Source organism: Petaurus breviceps, unplaced genomic scaffold (assembly GCF_028583685.1).
Source record: "Petaurus breviceps papuanus isolate PSGF00001 unplaced genomic scaffold, PetGlider_PUasm1.0 551, whole genome shotgun sequence".
NCBI classification, from domain to species: domain Eukaryota; kingdom Metazoa; phylum Chordata; class Mammalia; order Diprotodontia; family Petauridae; genus Petaurus; species Petaurus breviceps.
In genome coordinates this window covers 35,770,775-35,792,602 of record NW_027186372.1, presented here as the reverse complement: position 1 = coordinate 35,792,602, position 21,828 = coordinate 35,770,775, and the positions used below count along the sequence as shown (strand labels likewise).

The 21,828-nt window shown below is 37.6% G+C and overlaps 1 protein-coding gene across 2 annotated transcripts in view; it reads left to right on the top strand.

Moving 5' to 3' along the window:
- ARHGEF37 (Rho guanine nucleotide exchange factor 37) overlaps positions 1-21,828 on the top strand; it is a 75,423-nt gene that overhangs the window by 14,095 nt on the left and 39,500 nt on the right. Inside the window, exons 2-3 of one of the 2 annotated variants that reach the window (XM_069102648.1) lie at positions 2,845-3,056; positions 16,302-16,422. In XM_069102648.1, the coding sequence (XP_068958749.1) occupies positions 2,856-3,056; positions 16,302-16,422 (322 nt within the window). In that variant the 5' untranslated portion in view covers positions 2,845-2,855. The other variant, XM_069102649.1, reaches the window with a different exon arrangement.

Sequence of the window (21,828 nt, the reverse complement as noted above, 5' to 3'; positions counted from 1 at the left end):
AATCTTAAAGAAAACCATGGATTCCAAGAGGCAGAGGTGAGGAGGGAGAACATTCCAGGCATAGAGAATAATCAATGCAAAGGCACAGAAACAGGAGATGTTGAAGTCCTATATGAGGAACAGCAAGTGGGTCAGTGGGGCTCGACCAGAAAGTGGGTAGAAGGTAATAGTGGATGAAAAGACTAGAAATATAGGAAGCCCCAGTGTGCTTCAAATGCTCAACAGAAAACTTTCTATTTAGTCTTAGAGATAACAGTGAACCAGTGAAACTTAAGGAAAATGATAATAATGCCATGTTCAGACCTGTGCTGTGGTAAAAATCACCTTGGTAGCTACATAGGGGATGGATTGGAGTGAGAAGAAATGAGGCAGGGAGATCAATCAAGAGGCTTTTGTAATAGTCGATTCAAGAGGTGATGAGGACCTGTATTTAGTAAGTGTGAAGGGAGAAAAGGGACCTATGCTAGAGATGTTGTGTAGTTAGAAATCACAAGATTTAGCCACCAATTGACTATATGGGGTGAAGATGGGTAAGAGGGGGAAGGTGCAATATTAATTGCTGAAAGGGTAGTGGAATCTGAATCAGCAATGAGGAAGTTCAGAAAAAGAGATGGGTTATTTAGGAAAGATGAATTCTCTTTTGGGCATGTGGATTTGAGATGCCCGCAAGGATGTGTAATGTCCAACAGGTAGTTCATGATATGGGGCTGTAGCATGAGAGAATGACTAGGGCTGGATATATAGATAATCATTTGTGTTAAGATAATTGAACCCATGGGAGTGGATGAGATCACCAAGTGAGAACGTGAAGGGAAAAGAGAACATTGAACTGAACCCTTGGGTATACTCACAGTTGAGAGAGGAGCACAAATGATGATTCAGCCAAGGGAACTGAGGAGTTGTCCTACAGACAGGAGGAGAACCAAGAGAAAGCAGTGTTGGGAAAGCTTAGAGGATGCAGTATTTGAGGGCAAAGGGTGGTCTGGAGCTATACAAATGATGAAAATTTAGAAGAGATTGTTATACAATAAATCCCTGATGACATTGGAATGAATCGTTTCGATTGAGTCATGAGATCACCAATGATTTCTTAATTGCCAAATCTAACAATCTGATTAATGTTAACTAATGCTAATTGAGTCATACCAGATTGCATAGGTTAAGAAGAGAATGAGAATCTAATGATTCCCTCTCAGGTGTTGGGCTCCAACTCTTTAATCTTCAACTTAGAAACGACCTCCACAACTGGACTAACATATATATGCCTAGCAGTGTGTCTCAATCTTTCAACTAATCAGAAGATGTTTCCTATAGGCTGTCATATTTTTTCATCCAGTGGCCCAAACTTTACAATCCTCTTAAATTCATTCACTTATTCATACATTATGCTGGAATATTATGAAGACTCTTGAATAGCTAGTTTACACTGTTCATTGATTCAGTTTGAGGGTATCTGGGCCTTCTATGATTATATTAATTGAAAAAGGGGTAGAATTCCAATGCCTATTATTTATTGAGAAAATATAGAGGCCATTAATCCAGTGCTTCTTCTTCTCCCCCTCTTTATATCTCAAAACCCCTTGACATCACTCCCCCTAACCATTCCCTCCTCCTTTACTTCAGTTCTTGATGAAGAGGTGGCTCTTTTCACCAAAGCCTACTGTCCTGCTTCTACCTTTGATCCTGTCCCCTCATGCTTACTCTTTACCATATTTCTCTGACATGTGTTTCCTTTCTCTCCAGTGTTCAGTATCTACATATATAGGCTCATTCCCTGCTTCCTATAAACATACCCAGGTTTCCCTGGCTAAACCTTAGGTACCTTTACTTTATTCTTCAGTACCCTCAAGCTGTTACCCTATATCTTTCCATCCTCGACAATGTCCAAAGTGATTGTCCCAAAGTATAGGTCTGACCATGTCACTGCCCTGATCAAGAAACTTCAGTGGTTCCCTATTACCTCTACTGTCAAATATGTAGTCTTCTATTTGGCATAACTCCTTTACAATTTGGCTCCAAACTACTTTTCTAGCCTTACTGGAAAAATACACTACTTTCCTTCTGCAGGCAGCTAGGTGGTGCAGTGGCTAGAGCTCTGGACCTGGAGTCAGGAAGCTGAAATCTGGCCTCACACACTTACTAGTGACTCTGGCAAGTAACTTAACCCTATTTGCCTCAGTTTCCTCATCTGTAAAATGAGCAGGAGAAGGAAATGACAAACCACTCCAGTATCTTTGCCAAGACAACCCCAAATGGGGTCATGAAGAGTTGGACACGACTTAAAAAAATCTGAATTTCTGCACTCTTTCATACAGCCCAAACTGACCATGCATATTCTTTATAACATTCTACCTCCCATCTGTCTTTATACCAGCTGTCTCCATGCCTTAGAATGTACTCTCCTTATTTCTGCCTTTTACATTGCTTGAGACTCCTCCAAGAGTCACCTACATGTGTGGGTCTTCCTTCTATGTCCCCTCAAAAAATTGCCTTGAGGGGCGGCTATATGGCGCTGTGAATAGAGGACGAGCCCTGGAGTCAGGAGGACCTGAATTCAAATCTGGTCTCAGACACTTAACACAAAAACTAGCTGTGTGACCTTGGGCAAGTCACTTAACCCCAATTGCCCTCCCTTTTTTTTAAAAAGCAAAAAAAAATTGCCTTGAATTTATTTTGTTTGTATCTTATGTATGTATGTATTGTTTCACCTGATAGAATGTAATCCTTCAGGCAGGGATTGTTTCATTTTTGTCTGAGTATCCTCAGTGTAGTATTAAGTAGACACTTAATAAGTGTTTGTGGCTCGATTAACTGAAGAATATGCTTGACTTTTTCATTTCTTAGGTTCCCCTGCCATGGCCACTTACCAGGAAGGTGAGCCTCCCTCTCCTGGGGAGAGCTCAGGGGATGAAAGTCAAGGGGATGAGGCACTCAGGATCCTTGAAAAAATGAAGCAGAATCAGAGACTTGCAGCAAAGGAGTTGGTCAGTACAGAGGCCAAGTATGTGCACCATCTCCAGCTCTGTGCCTCTGACCTCCGGAGCCAGCTACATGAGGTAATGTTCATGTGGGTATGGAGAGAAGATGGTCATTTCTGCTGGGAGAGGCAGGGATCATAGTACCCAGATTACTATTTGATTCTCTCGGTCACATTGAGGGGTGACACCACAGCCCTTGGTGACCTTCCAAGAGTGAAGGAAATGAGGTCTTCGTGCCCTGAGAAGGAACCACCAACTACTCCTAAGCTCCAACTCTATCCTCACATATAGAACAGGGAAATTAAGGCAGATCCTGGGAGCAACTGAGCCTTCTTCCTATTCCATTGAGTCATGGGGGTCCCCACTTTCCTACTTAGCTTTGCGATTTATAACTTGTGTAATTATGGGCAAATTGCATGTGCTCTCTGGGTCTCATTTAGAAATACTTTTTTAAGCAAGAGAATTTATGACTGTGACTATATCCAAGGAGGTTATTTGGCAGCAAAATAATCATCAGAACAATTTACGTTTCTATAGCACTTTACCTTGTATAAAGTGCTTCACAAGCATTGTTTCATTTGAGTCTCAAAATAACCCTGTGAACAAGAGACTACAGGTTATCCCCATTTTATAGATGAGGAAACAGGTTCAGAGAGGTTTAGCCCTCAAGGTCACCCAGCCAGGAATCCTAAATGAGGGGGGATTTGAAGTCAGTTCTTCCTGATTCTAAGGTTAACATTTTATCTATTATACTATGTTGTCTCTGGGGGGAAAAGGATCATATTGAACAAAATGTTCAAAATAGTGTTATCTATGATTACAAGAACCTGGGAGTAAAGGGAGAAAGTGTGACAAACAATTGGGGAATAACTGAACAAATTGTGGCATATGAATGTAACAGAATATTGCTGTGGATATTAAGAATTCAGAGAAGCATAGGAGGTCAATGTAAAATCAAAAGAACATGCAAAATGACAACAAAATGCAAATTTTGCATTTTGAGCAAGAGAATTTATGACTGTTAATCATTAAGTACATCTGTCAATTAGTATTTATTAAGTGCCTATTTTGTGCTGGATACTGTTAAGAGCTAGGCTTACAAAGAAAGCAACCAAACTGTGGTCAATACAATGGTCTGTGTTAATATCATGCTATCACAACCCAAAGACACATTCCCTTTTGTTAGCAATTTTATAAACAAATTGTTTAGGGGAGATGTATTTTGGGGATTTATTTGGGCATTTGTTTTGTTGGGAAGTTATATCAAAACATTTTCAGTAAATTTTTGTTTAATTGTTTTCTAAAAGGAAAATAATGTCAAAGTAAAAAAAAAAAGGAAAATAAAACGAGGAAATTAATCTAAATGATGTCTGAGATTCCTTGTAGTTCTTAATTTTATGATTTTTTAGGGGTTGTTGTGGCTCACTCCATCTTCCTAGAAGGGCGGGAGCTCTTACCTACCTACTCAACGAAGTCCTTGCCAAAAGATAATTTGACCTTTTTTGATTCCTGACCCATTCTGTACCTTACTGCCTTATGAATATGCTGTGATGAAGTGAGATTTCTATGCTAAAATAAAATGTCCATCATCACCCCTAGCTTTAGGAAAAAGACTGATCCTTACTGACTGCCATAGAAACTTGGAGTTGGAGATCTAGTCTAACTTCTGTGCTAAGGCAGGAATCCCCTCCCTGTCATCTCTTATTTGGGGAGAAGTACAGGCTGGGAGCGATGCTTTTGTTTCAGAGTTTCCAGTGACAAGGAACTTACTACTGTTAGCAACACCATTTAGTTTGGTGAAACCTGGGTGTATATCCTGCCTCTGATACTTATTAGTTATGTGATGATGGGCAAGCCAATTAACCTCTCTGAGCTTTAATTTTCTCAACTGTCACATGGGGATAATAATACCTTTAGTAGTTACCCCACAAGATTGTTGCGAGGAGTGTCCCAATGAGAACAGTTTGTAAATGTGCTTTGTAGACCTCAAAGTATTATGTGTAATGTTAGTTATTATTATTATTTGCTATTATCTTCTGTCGTGGCCCATTCTTCAAAATCACAGAATTTAGCAACCACCCAGTTTAACCTATGCATGAAAGGAATTCCAACTATAATCTACCTGACAACTGGTCATCCAACCTCTGCTTGAAGACTCTCTTGGGAGGAAGAACTCGTCACCTCTCAAGGCCCAACCCATCCACTTTTGGAGAGCTCTGATTATTAGGAAGTTTATCTTGACCTCAGATTTAAATTTGCCTCTTTGTAACTTCCACTTGTTCCTGTTTTTGTGGTTGAGCCAAATGGAGCAAGTCTAGTCCTTCCTCCACATGATGACCCTTCAAATACTTGAAGACAGCCATCATGGCTCCCCTCTCTTCTCCAAGGCTTCTATTATCCGAGGTAAACACACTTAGTTCTTTTAATTGATGCCCATGAAACGTAGACTAAAGCTTTTCTCTATCCTTTTTGCAATCCTACAGACACTACAGTTTTTTTAATCTCCTTCTTAAACTGTAACTCTCCAAAGCCCATTGGACAATTGTCATTTTGCTTTTTTGGTCATCTTTTTCAGTCTGAAGGGTGTGAGGGAGAACCTCAGAGTTGTTTAATTTTTATTTCTCTAATTGTTACTTATTTGTAGCATTTTTTTTGCTTGTAGATAGCTTTGATTTCTGCCTTTAAACACTACCTTTTTATATCCTTTGACCATTTATCTGTTGGGGGAATAGCTCTTGTTATAACTTTTTATTGTAAGTCTGAATCAGTTCCTGATATATGTATCTTGGATACAAGACCCTTATCAACAAAACTTTCTGTAAAGATTTTTATTTTCCTTGTTAGCTGTTTTCCTTCTAACTTTAACTGCATTGGTTTTGTTTATGCAAGAATTGTTAAGCTGCTTTTGAGTCTTGACTCTGCCATCTGATGCATTAGTTACCCCTCCAGCTTTGTGCCATCTGCAAAATGAGCATGTGTCATCTATGCCTTTGTTTGAATAATTGATAAAAATGTTAAACAGTACAGATCACTGGGGTATTCCACTGGAAACCTCCTGCCACTATGACATTGAATCATTAACAGCTACTCTTAGAATCTAAACATCCAACCAGTTCTGTACCTAGGCAATTACTTTATTGACTAATTTGTATCTTTCCATCTTCTCCACAATAATAGTATGATATACTTGACCAAGACTTTGGCAAAAAACTATATCCATAGCATTCCCTTCATCTACTTGTCTATTAAAAGAAAAAAAAGAAAATAAGGTTAGTTTGTCATGGCCTGTTCTTGATAAAACCGTAATGGTTCATTGTAATCACTGCTTCCTTTTCTAAGTGTCTGCCAACCATCTCTTTAATGGTCCATTCTATAATTTTCCCAAAAATTAAAGTTAGGTTCACTGGCCTATAGTTTACAGGCTCTGTTCTCTTCCCTTTTTGAAAATTGTGACATTTATCCTTCTCCAATCTTGGGGCACCTCTCCCATTTTCTATGTTCTTTCAGATATCACTGACAATTCATGTAGAACCTGAAGATGTAGCTTATTTTGGCCAGATAAGTTGAATTCATCAAGGGCAACTGGGTACTTTCTTACTATATTCTAGTGGGAAACAAATCACTTCTGTTTCTCACTGAATTGATCTTAGTTTAAATTTAAATATTCTCCATTATGCTTTTTCCTTCTGGCTTCTGTATTTTCTCACATGAGTATACCTTCTTAATACACAATACTACCCTTTTCTCCAACTCCTCCATAAACACTCATCTATCTTGTTTGTTATGAATAAGATATGTCCATCCAAAGCCATGGTTTCATTTCACCAAATCTCAAGAATACTAGTGAGATCCAGTTCATATCCTTGTGGATCTTTTTATTTGTTGCTTCAGCTCTGGGCACTTGTAGGCCATATATTTGATACCTCAAATACTATTGGCTTCTTTCTTGAATTTTGTCTCAGTTACTGTTCTTCATTTGGGGGGGTGAGTTACAAAAAAGTTTGTTCCTCCTTAGAATATCCAGCTCCCTCCTCTTCAGGAAGTGCCTCAAATTTTTTTTTTTTTTAACTTTAATTGTGCTTTTCCTTCCCTTTCTCTGTTGTGGAATACTCTTTCCCTTTCCAACATCATGACAGGGGTCAAGTCTCTCTTCTCTGACTTCAGATCCCTTTCCTCCAGCCCCATTAGCGCTTTGCTTCTGTTTATTTAAGGAATATTTCATTCTTCCTAACAAGCTGAAGCTTAGATAGGTATTTTTGAGTCCTATTGCCTTCTTCTCTAGGAGGAAAATCAACCTACACTTGGAACACAGATAATAAATAGTTATCCAGCTGTGGAAGAGATACAGACATTGCACAGTTGATTCAAGTTACTTCTGAAATTTCTGAGATTCTCAGGCTCTTTCTTTCTTTTTCTTTCTTTCTTTCTTTCTTTCTTTCTTTCTTTCTTTCTTTCTTTCTTTCTTTCTTTCTTTCTTTCTTTCTCTCTCTCTCTTTCTTCCTTCCTTCCTTCCTTCTTTCTTTTTTCTTTCTTTCTTTCTTTCTTTCTTTCTTTCTTTCTTTCTTTCTTTCTTTCTTTCTTTCTTTCTTTCTTTCTTTCTTTCTTCCTTCTGTCTTTCTGTCTTTCTCTCTTTCTTTCAGAATGCTTTCAAGGGTTTATGTCTCAAGCTAAGTATCTCATTAAAACTTTTAGGCTAGTTATCACCTCTTAAGTACTTGATAACCCCACTCAAATTCATTTCCTTAGTCTCATTATCAACTATTGTAGTATCTGCTACCCTTCAGCCTAATGCCAACCTTCAATTTGTTTTTACTAGTTTTCTCCACCTACCAATCCACTCTCTCAATTTGCTTTACCCTCTAATTACTTCACTTACGTGTTCTTACTTACCTTGTCTTCCCAATTTCCTTCTTCTTTTCCTTCTTGAGTCTTCTGTTTCTTCTATAACTTTCTCTCACAGAAACTCAAAGAATTCGGTTGCATTTTTAGGAAGTTTTTCCTTATGTTGAATTGAAGGCTGCTTCTCTCCACTGGTCCTAATTATGTCCTCTGGGGCCAAGCTGAGCAAGCCTAATCTATTTTCCATTTGAGAACACTTTATATGCTTGAAGATACCTATTATGTCTCTTTCCCTCGCTTGCAAATCTTCCCTAACCTAGATTAAACAGCCTTAGTTCTTCCACCCTATATTTATTTAACCACAAGGGGGAACTCATGACAGGGGGCAGGGGCCCTAAAGCTCCAGGCACTGATAAATGCCTAAAATATATTTTAGGGCTCCTACAAAGGGTGACACATGGTCAGTGTCTTTACCCTTTCCTCCCTGGGACTAGGCTGGAAAGGGAGCTGCCACTCAAGGCCTTACAGACTAAAAGTGGTTGTTCTTTCCAGGTCACAGACTTTCTGACTCATGTTCTGGGGATATTTTTGTTGGTCTCAGATAGCTAATAAGGTTCATGTGTACCCCTGAATGACAAGGATAATAACATCAGGATTCATTCTCTTTGGCTCTATACCCCCATCTCAACTTTTCTGAGCAAAACATTCTTTCTCTTCTGTCTTCAGCCCTTTATGCATCCAATAACCTTAGCAAATCACTAAGATTTGTTGGTCAACAAGTTCTTTATAAAGAATTACCAATTGGGGGTGGCTAGGAGTCGGGAGGACCTAAGTTCAAATCCGACCTCAGACACTTAACACTTACTAGCCATGTGACCTTGGGCAAGTTACTTAACCCCAATTGCTCTGCCTTTCATCCTCCAAAAAGCAAAAAAAAAAAAAAATAAATAAAGAATTACCGATTAAATGACATAAACATAAAATTAAGTGTGTGTGTGTGGGAATCAATATTTTCAGTATTGACTGAAACATCTGGAAAAGGAGATTGAGATATAGGAAGTGAAGAAATTGACTAGCAAGCAGGAAAACTTAGCCCCTCTCTGGAGTGAGGATAGAAGAGAGAAGGTTATTGTCTTATCTTTCCAGTTTGTATCTGGGTCAGCAATACAAGCCCTGTATAGGACCTCAGAATCCTCATACAGTCACTGTCTTCTATTTCAGACCTCGTCCTCTTCCATACTGATCTGTTCCATTCTGACCTTCTGTCTGCTATTCCTGCTAACTCCCCTGAAGTTGACTGTGATGGCTTCTTCCTTTTTTCTGCAAGAGCCCCTTTAAAGTCTAGTGTCAGGGTACCTGAAAACTCTAGTTAGTTTGTCCCAGATAAAGTCAAGACCACATGAACTGGGAAATTCTGGGTAGTATCTCCACTATCAAGGTCTCCCAAGGTTTCTATGGACATAGCAAAAGTAGGGTATGGTTTTGTATCTCTTTATCAACCTTCTCTGTCTCTTTCTCTCTGTCTCTCTCTCTCTCTGTGTCTCTGTCTCTCTTTCTCTTATAAACGCAGGCCTGCCAATGGTTTTCTAAAACACGGAACCTAGAACTGTCCCAATACTCCGTGTCTGATCTGATCAGAGCACAGCAGAACTATCAACAAGCTGATGTTGGAAACTAGACTTCTCTGTTATCATTAGAAGCTGCCAAACTAGATGAACAGGAAATTTGTAGAAGTGTGAATAGGTGCTAACAGGGGTAGGAGGCTTTTTTTAGATGCTCTTTAGAAAAGCATATATAAATACTCATGAACAGTCTTTGGATAAAGCTGAGAAATGTCTTGGTTTGCTCTGGACGGATAATACTGACAAGCTGCTAGCTTTGAGGTTAACTGGGCACTGTAGAGACATGTAAACCCCTTAGACCTTGGTATCTCGTGCCCCAAATGAATACCTAACCATGTTGCTTGAGAAGCTAAACCTGTTTTGTGAGACTGAAATAACCAAAGCATGAAAGCACCTACAATTGGTCAGCAACATTTCTTGGTTTCATTCAACTGTTTTTGTTTTCCTTTGACAAGGGAGGGATCAGTGAGGGGGTGGGGAAAGTGATACAGCTTGGAAATGAATGTGATACAGAAAACAAAAGATATAAAAAAAAAACTTTTAAAAAGCAACCTCAGTGTGGGAAGGGATTGTCTAGTCCCACCTACTATATAGAATGCTGTATGAACAGGGGATTGTCTTTAGATCTCTTCGGTCCTGGGTTCAGTTCTTGGGTTCAGTTCTGTATCCTATAAAGTTAGTCCTGGTAGTGAGCCAAGGTAGTCGTCATTCCTGTTCTCCTTGTACCCACCATTGTTCTTTGTGTTTGAGGCCTGGTATCAAATAGAGCTAGAGCTTGCCTAATCTGGGTAAGTTTTTTTTTTTCCCCAAACCAATAAGGATTGGTCTATACTTTAGAGAAAAGGTAGGGAGGTGGATTGACTTTCCTGAGGGTAATCCAACCTTTTTAAGATGTTTAGTCACTGTAGCTAAGTAGCTCCTAGAACTGAACTCAGCATTTACACGTATAAATTGACCATCTAAGACTCAGATGACGGGGCTCTTTTTCTCTTCTCTATTTTTTAAAATCAGGGATCAGCAGTCATAAAATACAAACATTAATCTTTAGAGATCAATCTTCTAATTTTGCAAAAAGAGCTCTAAATTTGAAGTTGGGGGACTTCTTGAATTCTGGTTCTGCTACTTATTATTTGTGAAACCTTTATAAAATCAAAAGTCTCTGGGCCTCAGTTTCCTCATCTACAAAATGAGAGGGTTGGCCTATGTGATTTCCAAAATGTAAGTTGTTACAATTGTCAAAGAATTGGAAAATTGCAGATGGAAGGGACCCAGAAATGGCCAGGAACACATGTGGCCTGCAAGGCTTTGTAACTAAAGGGAGTAAGGCTAAAAGGCTCCCCCTAGAAAACCCTAGGATAATGAAGGAAGCTAGATAAACCCTATCCCAGGGTGGGATCCTTGGGAGTGCCAGGGAGTAGCTCTAGGTAGTGACCAGCATGGCAATTGCAGTGCTCTAACCAGGATTACTCAAGCTCCTTGACCCTGAGGTCCTTAATACCCTTTTCTGACATGTCAGAGAGAACACTGAATATCTTAATGCTCTGGACCTCAAAAATGGGGTAAGTGGCTAACCCCAGGAGATAGAGACCAGCACAGAACCCCAAGGCAAGACCAAGCAGGGCTGACCACCCCACCCAAAAGTATAGCAAGAGTAGAGCCTGGCCCCGTCATAAAGCCCTATCTCAGGAACAAAAGCTAGAGAGGCAGGTGAGTCAAAGAAAACACTGACTAGTATAAAAAATTATTGTAAATCTAAAGATTCTCTCCAAAGAAGGATTGAGTAACTCCATAACAACTGCAAACAAACTCAAAGGGAAAAATGGACTTTCTACAAGGACTGCATGAATCGACAGAAGATAATGAAGTAGGAGGTTAAAAATGAAATAAAAGCTCTTAAAGAAATGATTGAAAGAGAAGAAATAACTTAGCGCAGAAAGTGATAAAGCTTAACAGATTTCCTAAAAACAAAATCAACATTATCTTTATTTTTTGAAGATGGTGACAATCAGTTGCCATATGGCCCTACTCAGAATGCTGTCTTAGACTGCCCAAATTCCTTACTCCCTCATATCTATCCATGCCAGACTTATCCTCTCCCTCCTACTCTACCCTATCCTTTCATCGTGCCCTCTGTGACCCCTGTTCTGCTGATTACAAATATTCAATATTCATCTTCCCATGTAAATTACTTTGCATTTTGTATTTAATTTTCTATATGCATGTTGTCCTTCCCTCCCAATATTAATGTAAAACTCTCTTAGGGGAGAGGTTATTTCAAATTTTTTTTTTTGTCTTCATGTCCCCTGGATCTAGCAGTGTCCCAGGTACAAAGTAGATATTTAATAAATATTTGAATTGAATTGAATTTTCTTCTTCTTAAAATACTAATTCTTCATTGATATTCTTGTTTGTTTCTCCCCATAAATTCTAATCTCTTACCATAGCATCCAATGGACTCTGAGTTTATGACTATACTAATGGAGTTTAAATTCTGCCAATTCCACTAACCTAGAAAAACCTTTCGTGTGGTGTTGGTGATAAATTGTCCCTGCTATCTCAGGATCAATCTAGCTAAGAGTTGAGAAGTTCATTAGCAGCTATTTAGTTGAGGTGTGATTAATTCCATGTCAAGAGAAAGCCAGGAAACCCAGAAAAATTAGAAGATGATCCTTAGTCTTGAATAACCCTTTTTCATTTGTACAGTGATAGTAACAAAGGGGGAAGTTGAGTAGAGGGTGCTAATGTGACTGTTATTAGATTGTCCAAGTACATTAATTTATCTGTTAGTTTTTTACATGTGAGAACTTTGTCTGCTACCCTCAAATCAATATATTTCTGGAGTAACTGAATCACATCAATATTTTTTTGCCTTTTTTTTACTTTTTGGAGGGCAATTGGGGTTAAGTGACTTGCCCAAAGTCACACAGCTAGTCTAGTGTCTGAGGCTAGATTTGAATTTAGGTCCTCCTGATTCCAGGGCTGGTGCTCTATTCACTGCGCCATCTAGCCACACCTTAAATGATTTTAAATCTTTTTTTTTTTTGCTTTTTTTGCGGGGGAGGGCAGTTGGGGTTAATTGACTTGCCCAAGGTCACATGGCTAGTCTTTGTGTTAAGTGTCTGAGGCTGAATTCGAACTCAGGTCCTCCTCACTCCAGGGCCAGTGCTCCACTCATGGCACCACCTAACTGCCCCTTTGCCTTCTTTTAAAAAAAAAATTTAATTTCCCCCAATTAGGTGTAAAAACAATTTTTAGCATTCATTTTATAAATTTTTGAGTTCCAAGTTCTCTCCCTCCCTTCCCTCCCTTTTCCTTGAGAAGGTAAGCAATTTAATATAGGTTATAGATGTGTCATCATGCAAAACATATTTCCATATTAGTCATGTTTTGAAAGAAAAATTTTAAACATATGCTTCAATCTTCATTCAGATTCTATCACTTATTTCACTGGAAGTGGATAGCATTTTTCATCATAAGCCCTTTGGAATTGTCTTGGATCATTGTATTGCTAAGAAGAACTAAGTCATTTGCAGTTGATCTTTGTACAGCATTGCTTTTATTGTGTACAATGCTTTCCTGGTTCTGCTCACTTCATTTTGTGTCAGGTTTTTCTGCTTGCCATTTCTTATAGCACAATAATATTCCATCACAATCACATGCCACAACTTGTTCAGTCATTTCCCAGTTGATGGGCATCCCCTCAATTTCTGGTTCTTGGCCACAAAAAGAATTGCTATAAATATTTTTGTAAATGTAGGTCCTTTTCTCTTTTTTGTGATCTCTGAGATACAGACATAGTAGTGGTATTACTAGGTCAAGGTTTGCGTGATTTTAGAGTTCTCTGGACATAGTTCCAAATTGCTTTCCAGAATGGTTGAATCAGTTCACAACTCCACCAACAGTACACTAGTGTCTCAATTTTCCCACATCCACTCCAACATTTGTCATTTTCCTTTTCTTTCATATTGGCCAATCTGATAGGTGTGAGGTAGTACCTCAGACTTCTTTAATTTTTATTATTAGTAAAGTTGAGTGCTTTTTTAAAGTGATAATTTACAATTTGTGTTTCTTCTTTTGTAAACTATGATAAATATATAATTAATGTATTCATTCTGCCATTTATGTATTTGGGTTTTGCCCTTGAATATTTTCATCAATTTCTTTAAAATTTTAGACATTAAGGTGGTTGTTAATTTTTTTCATTTTCTGTTATATTTGCCATAAACATTTCCCTAATTTTTTTCTTTTTTAGTCATATATTTATTATATATGTATGTTGGAAACTTTTCATTGTTATAAAATTGAATATCTCTACCTTGTTCTGAATAATTTATTTGCTTTTGTGTAGAAATGTATTTCCCTTTTAGAGCTGAAGTAAACATTTTTTTCCTTCAATCCTTTTAACATGTTTTAATAGTTTTTATGCTTGCATATAATCCAACTGAGGTTGTGAGGATTTTTGTTGTTGTTTTTTTGACATATTGACAACTATAATTATTAAATGATTCAAACTTGTTCGCCCTGAGATTGTCTCCTTTCCTCACGTTTTCCATCCTCTGCCATCTTACTTGTTCCTTTTTTTCTTTCAAAATATTTAACTTTGATACCTAAGTCTTACCCAAAGTCTCTGTGCTTTTCAGGTTCTATAAATCAAAATCTCTTTTAAGGTTGGCCCTTCCCTCTATAAATTTCTCAAGTGCACGTAGCTTTAAAAATTGTTACCTTTCATCTTTTAAGAAAGTTTTATTGATGCTTTAAAAAGCATATTGACCCATTTCCCAATAACCCTTCTCCCTGAAATATGCCTAGTCTTCCCTTATTAGAAAAAAAGCATAATTAAATCAAACCAACATATTGGCCATATCTGATAACATATGACTCATTCTACAGTTTATCAGCTACCATCTCTCTGTGGGGAAAAGATATGTGAAGATTTTTCAGTGCCTTGATCAGGGTTTTGGTGTCTTTTAATATTTTTTTTCTTTCTTATATCGATCATGGTGCAAAATATTCTCTCCTTTCTGCTTACATTAGTATGTATTAGTTCATACAAGTTTTCCCAAGTTTCCCTGAATTCTTTTTACCTATCATTCCTTATGGTACACTACATTCGTATAACACGATTTGTTCCACCATCTCCCAAGTGATGGATGATTATTTTGTTTACGTTTTTTTGCAATCACAAAAAGTACTGCTCTAAATATTTTTGTAAATATGGTACCATTCACTTTATCTAAACATTTACGTACTTTGGGTGTATTCCTAACGATGGTTCAAAATCTTTGTCACATATTAGTGGTCTCTCATTTCCTTAGACATTTCCTCCTTTCCCACCTAGCTACACTCCTTTTAGATTTCTTTGCCTTCTCTGCTGGCCCTGCCTGGTACCTGCTTTTCAGCTTTCTTTTTTTATATTGTCTTTCCCCCATTAGACTGTAAGCCCCTTGAGGGCAGAGGCTTTCTTTTTCATAGCACAACTTGTTCAGTCATTTCAGTTGTGTTCTATTCTTTGTGACCCCATTTGGAATTTTTTGGCAAATAAACTGGAATGGTTTGCCATTTCCTTCTCCAGCTCATTTTGCAAATGAGGAAACTGAGGCAAACAGGGTTAGGTGACTTGCCCAGGGTCACATAGCTAGTGTTTGAAGTCAAATTTGAACTCTGGTCTTGCCCAACTCATAGGACAACTCCTGGCACATAGTAGGCATTTAATACATGTTTATTGACTGATGAATAGTATCTAGTGACTTTTCTAGAATAATTCCAAATTATTTTTCAGACTAATTCATAGCTCTATCAACAGAATTAGTATGCTTGTCTTCACATTGTCCTTCAAACATTTACTGTTTAGTTTTTTTGTCTTGGACGATCTGATAGCTATGGAGTACCTAAAATATTATTATTAATGATTCAGAACATTGTTTCATATCATTGTTAACTTACATTTCTTCTTTTGAAAACTGCCTCTTCTTATGCTTTAACTACTTGGTGAACCACCTTCATTCTCCAAAAAGAGTGCTTATCTTTGCTGAGAAATTGATTTTAAATGAACATTTAAACATTAAACATTAAGCATATCACATTTCTGCTTCTGTCATTTTTTTTAATTGTAGAGAAATCTTGAACAATTAGAATTGGTGTTTTTTAATATATGTTTCCTGATTGCTTATGAAATAATTTCCTTATAATTTGAGTCTTGAAGTTTAATAATAATATGTCTAGATGAATTAAATTTGGGGTTAATATTCGATTATCATGTGAATTTTAGATTTAGAATTGGAAGGAACCTTTTAGCTTGTATATTTCAACTCACTCATTTTACAGTTGAGGGAACTAAGAAAGGCCAAGAAAATTTAACTGACTTGCCTGGGACCATGACTGATAAATGGCAGATACATAATTCAAATCCAACTCTTCTGACTCTAAATCTACTGCATCAGGCTTCTACCCAATCTATCCCTTGTTTTCAATATTTATGGTAAATTTTCTTGTATAATTTAATGTAACACAGTGGTCATATTATCTTCTTATACACAGTCTTTGGGAATCTTGACACTTAAGTTTTCACACTTTACTCTGTCTTCCGTATCAATGACTGCTGTCTACATTGATTTAAAAACCTTAAAAAAAACCTTTTTCTAAAAAATTTATTTTTTTATTTCCTCCATTCTGTTATTATTTTAATATTTAATAAAATATTTACATTTGTCACCAAATCTTTAGCTTTTATTATGTTATCAATAGATTTTGTCAAACTGTTGAGTTTCATCATAATCTTTTCCAGAGTTCATTAGTTTAAAAGACCTTGACTTATTTCATATCTATGCTTTTGACCTCCTTTTGTGATCTCTATGCCTTTTAGTTGCCAGAGGGAGACTTGGACGTGATATTCTCAAACATTGATGATATTATCAAGGTCAATAGCCGTTTCCTCAAAGGCCTAGAAGAGGCAGAGTCTGATGAACAGCATCTATGCTTACTTGGTAAGTACACAAGCACTCAGCAGAATGTCACTGAACTGGCTTGAGCATCTGGCCCCAGGTGAAATTCAGCTACTTATTCAACACATATTTATGAAGGGATTTCTATTTATAAAGCCCTATGGGAGATACTTCAGATGCAAAGTTGTGATGGAGTATGTGACAGGTTCTCCACTCTACCAAATTGCTCCCTATATGGGGGGATATGGGAATCATGGGCTTAGAGAAAAGTCTAGCTTAAAAGCCAGTTCTTAATACTGCCTCCAGGTCCCTAGTAACTTGACTAATTCAAGACCTGTTTTTAAATATTCCTAGCAAAACATAGTGACACTCTGTCAGCTCAGCACAACTAGGTTAGTGGACGTTACAAGAGAGCAGATGATCTTACAAAATAAAAAATAACTTCCTAACAACATAGGATGGGCCACCTTGAATCCCTCAGTGTGTATTTTTGGGAGGTGAAGTAGGCATCATCTCTTTTTGAGCAGTGATTTATTTTTTTTCCCTATCTATAAGCATCTATTTTTCTCTCCCTTCTCCCTTCCCACACCCATCCCATTGGAAAACAAAAGGGAAACAAAACCCTTATTACAAATATTTATGGTCAAACAAAACAAATTCCAAAACAAATTGATCATGTTAAAAAATTATGTTTTATTCTGCATCTTGAGTACATTACCTCTCTCTCAAGAAATAGGCAATGGGGTGGCCAGGTGGCTCAGCGAGTAAGAGCACCGGCTCCAGAGTCGGAATGACCTGGGGATCAAATCCGGGTGCAGATACTTAGCACCACACCCAGAAATAACTGGCTGTGTAACCTTGAGCAAGTTACTTAACTCCGATTGCTTTAAAAAAAAAAAAAGAAGAGATAGGCAGCATGTTTCATCATTGGTCCCTGAATTGTGGTTGTTCAATCAATGCATAGATCAGTTCTTTTAAGTCTTTCAAAGTTCTTTGTCTTTACATTCATGTTATTATATAAATTTTTATTGTGCTTTTGCTCACTTCTTTCTATATCAGTTCCATTCTTCAGTAGATGAAAGATATGACTAACCCATTTTCTAAGAAAGAGAGTCAAGCTCTCAATAGCTATGCGGGGGGGGGGTGGGAAGTGTTTCAGGTCACTTAATAATTAGAAAAATGCAAGTTAAAGAAACTGAGACACCATCTCACAATCATCAGATTCACAATGATGACGAAATGGAAAATGACACGTAGCAGGAAGAGCTGTGGGAAAACAAGCACATTCATGCTCTGATGTTAGAGCTATGAACTGCTCTAGTGATTCTCCAAAGCAATTTGGAGCTATGCCCAGAAAGTGACTAAACTGAGCTTGCTCTTTGACCCATTGAAACTACTACTAGGCTTATACTCCAGAGATAGGGAAAGGAAGAAAAAGACCCATATGTACAAAATATTTACAGCAATGTTTTGTAGTAGCAGAGTTCTAGAAACTGAGACAGTGTCCATCAATTGAGGGATATCTGAACAAATTATAGTGTATGAAAGTAATGGAATGTTACTGTACCTTAAGAAATGGTGAAATGAATGGTTTCAGAGACCTGGGAAGTCTTGTATGAACTGATGCAGAGTTAAGTGAGCAGAACTGGTAAAAAAAAATTATACAACAAGGATAGCATTGAGGAAACCAACAGCTTTGAAAGAGTTACAAACAATGCAACGATCGACCATGATTCCAGAGGAACAGTGATAAAGCATGCTACTTCCTTCCTGACAGAAAGGCAATAAATTCTGGATGTAAAATGAGATCTACATTTTCAAAAGTAATTCATGTGAGAATTCATTTTGCTTGACTAGGAAGATTAGTTACAAGGGTTTAGTTTTTCTTTTCACCCCTTTTTCTTTTCCCATAGAGGGAGTTGGGAAGGAGAAAAAATATTTTGTTAATTAAAAAAATAAATTAAATTAAAAAAAATCCATCTGTATCAATTCATACAAGTTTTCCCAGATTTCTCTGAACTTGTCCTTTTTCCATTTCTTATAATAGTATTACATTTATATACTATAATTTGTTCTGTCACTCCCCAATTTATGGGCACCCCTTTAATTTCCACTTCTTCGATATTACAAAAAGAGCTACCATAAATACTTTTGTACACGTGGACCTTTTTCCCTCTTTCTTTGCTTTCTTTTTTTTTCTTTTTGAAGGGGAGGAGGGCAATTGGGGTTAAGTGACTTGCCCAAGGTCACAGGGCAAGTAAGTGTTAAGTGTCTGAGGCCGCATTTGAACTCAGGCCCTTCTGACTCCAGGGCTGGTGCTCTATTCACTGCACCACCTAGCGGCCCCCTTTCTTTGCTTTCTTTGAGGTGTAGCCTTAGTGAGAGTATCACTGGGCCAAAGGGTAGGCACAGTTTAGTATTTTTGGAGGTGGGATGGGAGGAGTAGTTCCAAATTGCTTTTCCATATTGGTTAAATTAATTCATAGCCCTACCAAAAGTGCCTTAACGTGCTTAATTTTCTACAGGCCTCCCCAAGATTTGTCATTTTCCTTTTTTGTCAATTCTGCCAATCTCACAGGTGTGGGGTGCCAAGTTGGTTGTCTTTACAATGCTGTTGCATAAATTGTTCTCCTAGCTTTGTTTACTTCACATTACATCGATTCATACAATCCTTCCCAGGTTTCTCTGAAACCATCCCTTTTGTCACTTCTTACAACACAATAGTATTCTATTACACTCACTTTGTTTAGCTATTCCAAAATTGATGGGTACCCCCCCTTAGATTTCAGTTTGTTGCTAAAATAAAAATAGCTGGTATAAATATTTTTGTATTTATGGAAATCTTGATATATTAATGGTACCTTGTTGGAAGAAAGCACAAGAACTGTGTCAGTCTAACCCTAAAATTCCTTCATATCAAAGTTTCTTCCCTTTCACCTCAATAGACTCTTTCCTTCAACCCTAAACTTATATGATTCCTGGGGTTCCTGGATACTTCACTTTCAACTTGGTCAAATTCAACAAACTTAAATATTTACTGTGTTCAAGGCCCTATCCTAAGTATTTCTGTCACAAAGATTAAAAATAATATAATGTTTGCCTTCAAGTATCAAGTACCATTCTACTGACAGAATCCTCTCTCCCTACCTTTTCCCCTTCTTGATTTCCCACTTACAGGGTCCTTAGTCTTTTTACTCCTTTTCCTCTCTCAACTACACTCTCCTTCCCAAATTTCCTTGCATACTTCGCACACCAATTGACATTTGTCAATTACCACAAATTCTCTAACATCAGTTTTAAGAGTATGTCTTGATGCTCTTAAATCAGCTTAAGCCATGATGGGCAGCTGTGTATGCTTTTCCCCCATTCCCTTGCATACTTCTGTCTCCTTGAGGCTCTGTTATAAGAAATTGCTTGAGTAAGCAGACCTCATCTGCTATGGGATATCATTTGTGAAAGTATACCTATTCCCTTATCATATTTTTATCATGGATATTCTTTATACAAATATGTGTACATATACACATATATAATCCTCATAAGAATTTTTTATTTTTAAAAGTAGCCATTCTGGTAAAATGCAAGTACTTTGAGGGCAAAAAGAGTTTTAGTCTCCTCTCTGTCTCCTTAGCACATAGTGCATTGGATACTAAGGTGTTATAGTCTAAATGTGATGTTTCAGCTGTCATTGATGATGAGAATGGTTCGCTTTTTAAATGCTTGTGAAACTGCATTTACCATTTCTTTGTTGCCCTCTTTCCTGTTGAATCATCTTAGGATGAATTGAGTTATTTGGTTTAATTGAGCCTCCTGCCAAGTTTCTTTTTCAGTCTTCTTTTTCTCTCTGTTGCTTTTATGTTTTATGAGTTAATAAAGCTCAGATCTTTCATCATTCTGCACCATAATGTTTTGCAAATGAATTTATGTTCTTAACCAGAGTTTAGGAGCTGCCATGTTCTCTGCTTCATGTGGAGATCAAGAAGTTAATAAATGAGGTGGTTTCTGTCTTGGCCTCTTTATTATGGAAACTCCTATAGGCTGAGGAAACATTTGGAAGTATTAGGGAAGATCAGAGTCAGAATTGCTATCTTCTTCCTGTTTTTTTTATACCAAGAGCTTATTTGAACAAGCCAATTTGTAGCTTTTAAAGTTGCACACACTGTTGTCTTCACATATTGTTTTAAGTTAAACTTTAACAACTTAATGTTTCGTCACCAACCATAGTGAGAATATGTATCCATTTGTAGTGGCAATCACACCAGCATCCCCAGGATGGCTGCTAGCACAGGTCCTTAGAGCTGCTTTACTAGGAAAAACAGCTCTTTAAGGGGTCAGCAATCTTTTTAATTGCATTCACTAGTTCAGAGGGAAAATTAGTATCCTGAACTTCAGAGAAAATACAAGTAGAGAAATAAAGACCAACAGATAGGTTTCTGACTGTCTGAATCAACTACACACTTTATATACCTCCCTGGATCAAGAGAGCCTTTACATCCGAGCAGTCGGGGGGGCCCTGAATATAGGCCACTTGGAATCTCCACCAGGGAATCACAAGATCCTTCTCATGAGAGAGCCTATGAAGCAAAATACCAACTCAGATTATATATATATATACACTTCTCAGATCCAGAAGGCATCACAACCCTCATGACTGCTTAATTAGATATTAGCAAAAGGTGTGAAAGCCTTCCTACTAGCAAACCTCCCCTAAGCAAGCTTCCCTTAATGGGCTCCATGTGAGGCCTATTAATGGGCAGGGAAGAGCTTATATCCTATTAACATTACACCACTGAAAACCAGAACATCTAGTCCTAGATTCACTATTTCCATCTTTGTCCAAATAGCTGGATCATAGGTTTGCTTGAACAAATTTTCATCCTCCCAATTGGCTATGTGTTCCAATTTGTTAGGTAGCATTATTGACAACAGCAGTTTCCTCATCTGTAAAACGAGCTGGAGAAGGAAATGGCAAACCTCTCCAATGTCTTTGCCAAGCAAACTCCAAATAGGGTCACGAAGAGTTGGAAAACGACTAACAACAGCAACCACAAATTATTGATAACAAAGAACCAGCACCACTGAGTAAGTTCTTAGATCTTTTCTTAGTAGGAGGAATTTTTGTGTGTGCCATTTAAGATTTCTACTTTTGTAGCCTGAGCGATGATAGGATTAAGGGGGCAGAAAGCCATGGCACAAGGATGAAGGCTATTGGACTATGTCTAGGGGAAACTAACTAGACCAAGTTCATAGTCTAAGCTTGTGAGATGTCCACTTATAACTTGGGAAAGTAAGATTATTTGCATGTTAATTCTTGAACCAGTGAGACTCGAATTTTCTTACTTGTGACCATACGTTATTTTTTTTTTTTTAAGCAATTGGGGTTAAGTAACTTGCTTAAGGTTACACGGCCAGTTATTATTTCTGGGTGTGGTGCTAAGTATCTGAGCC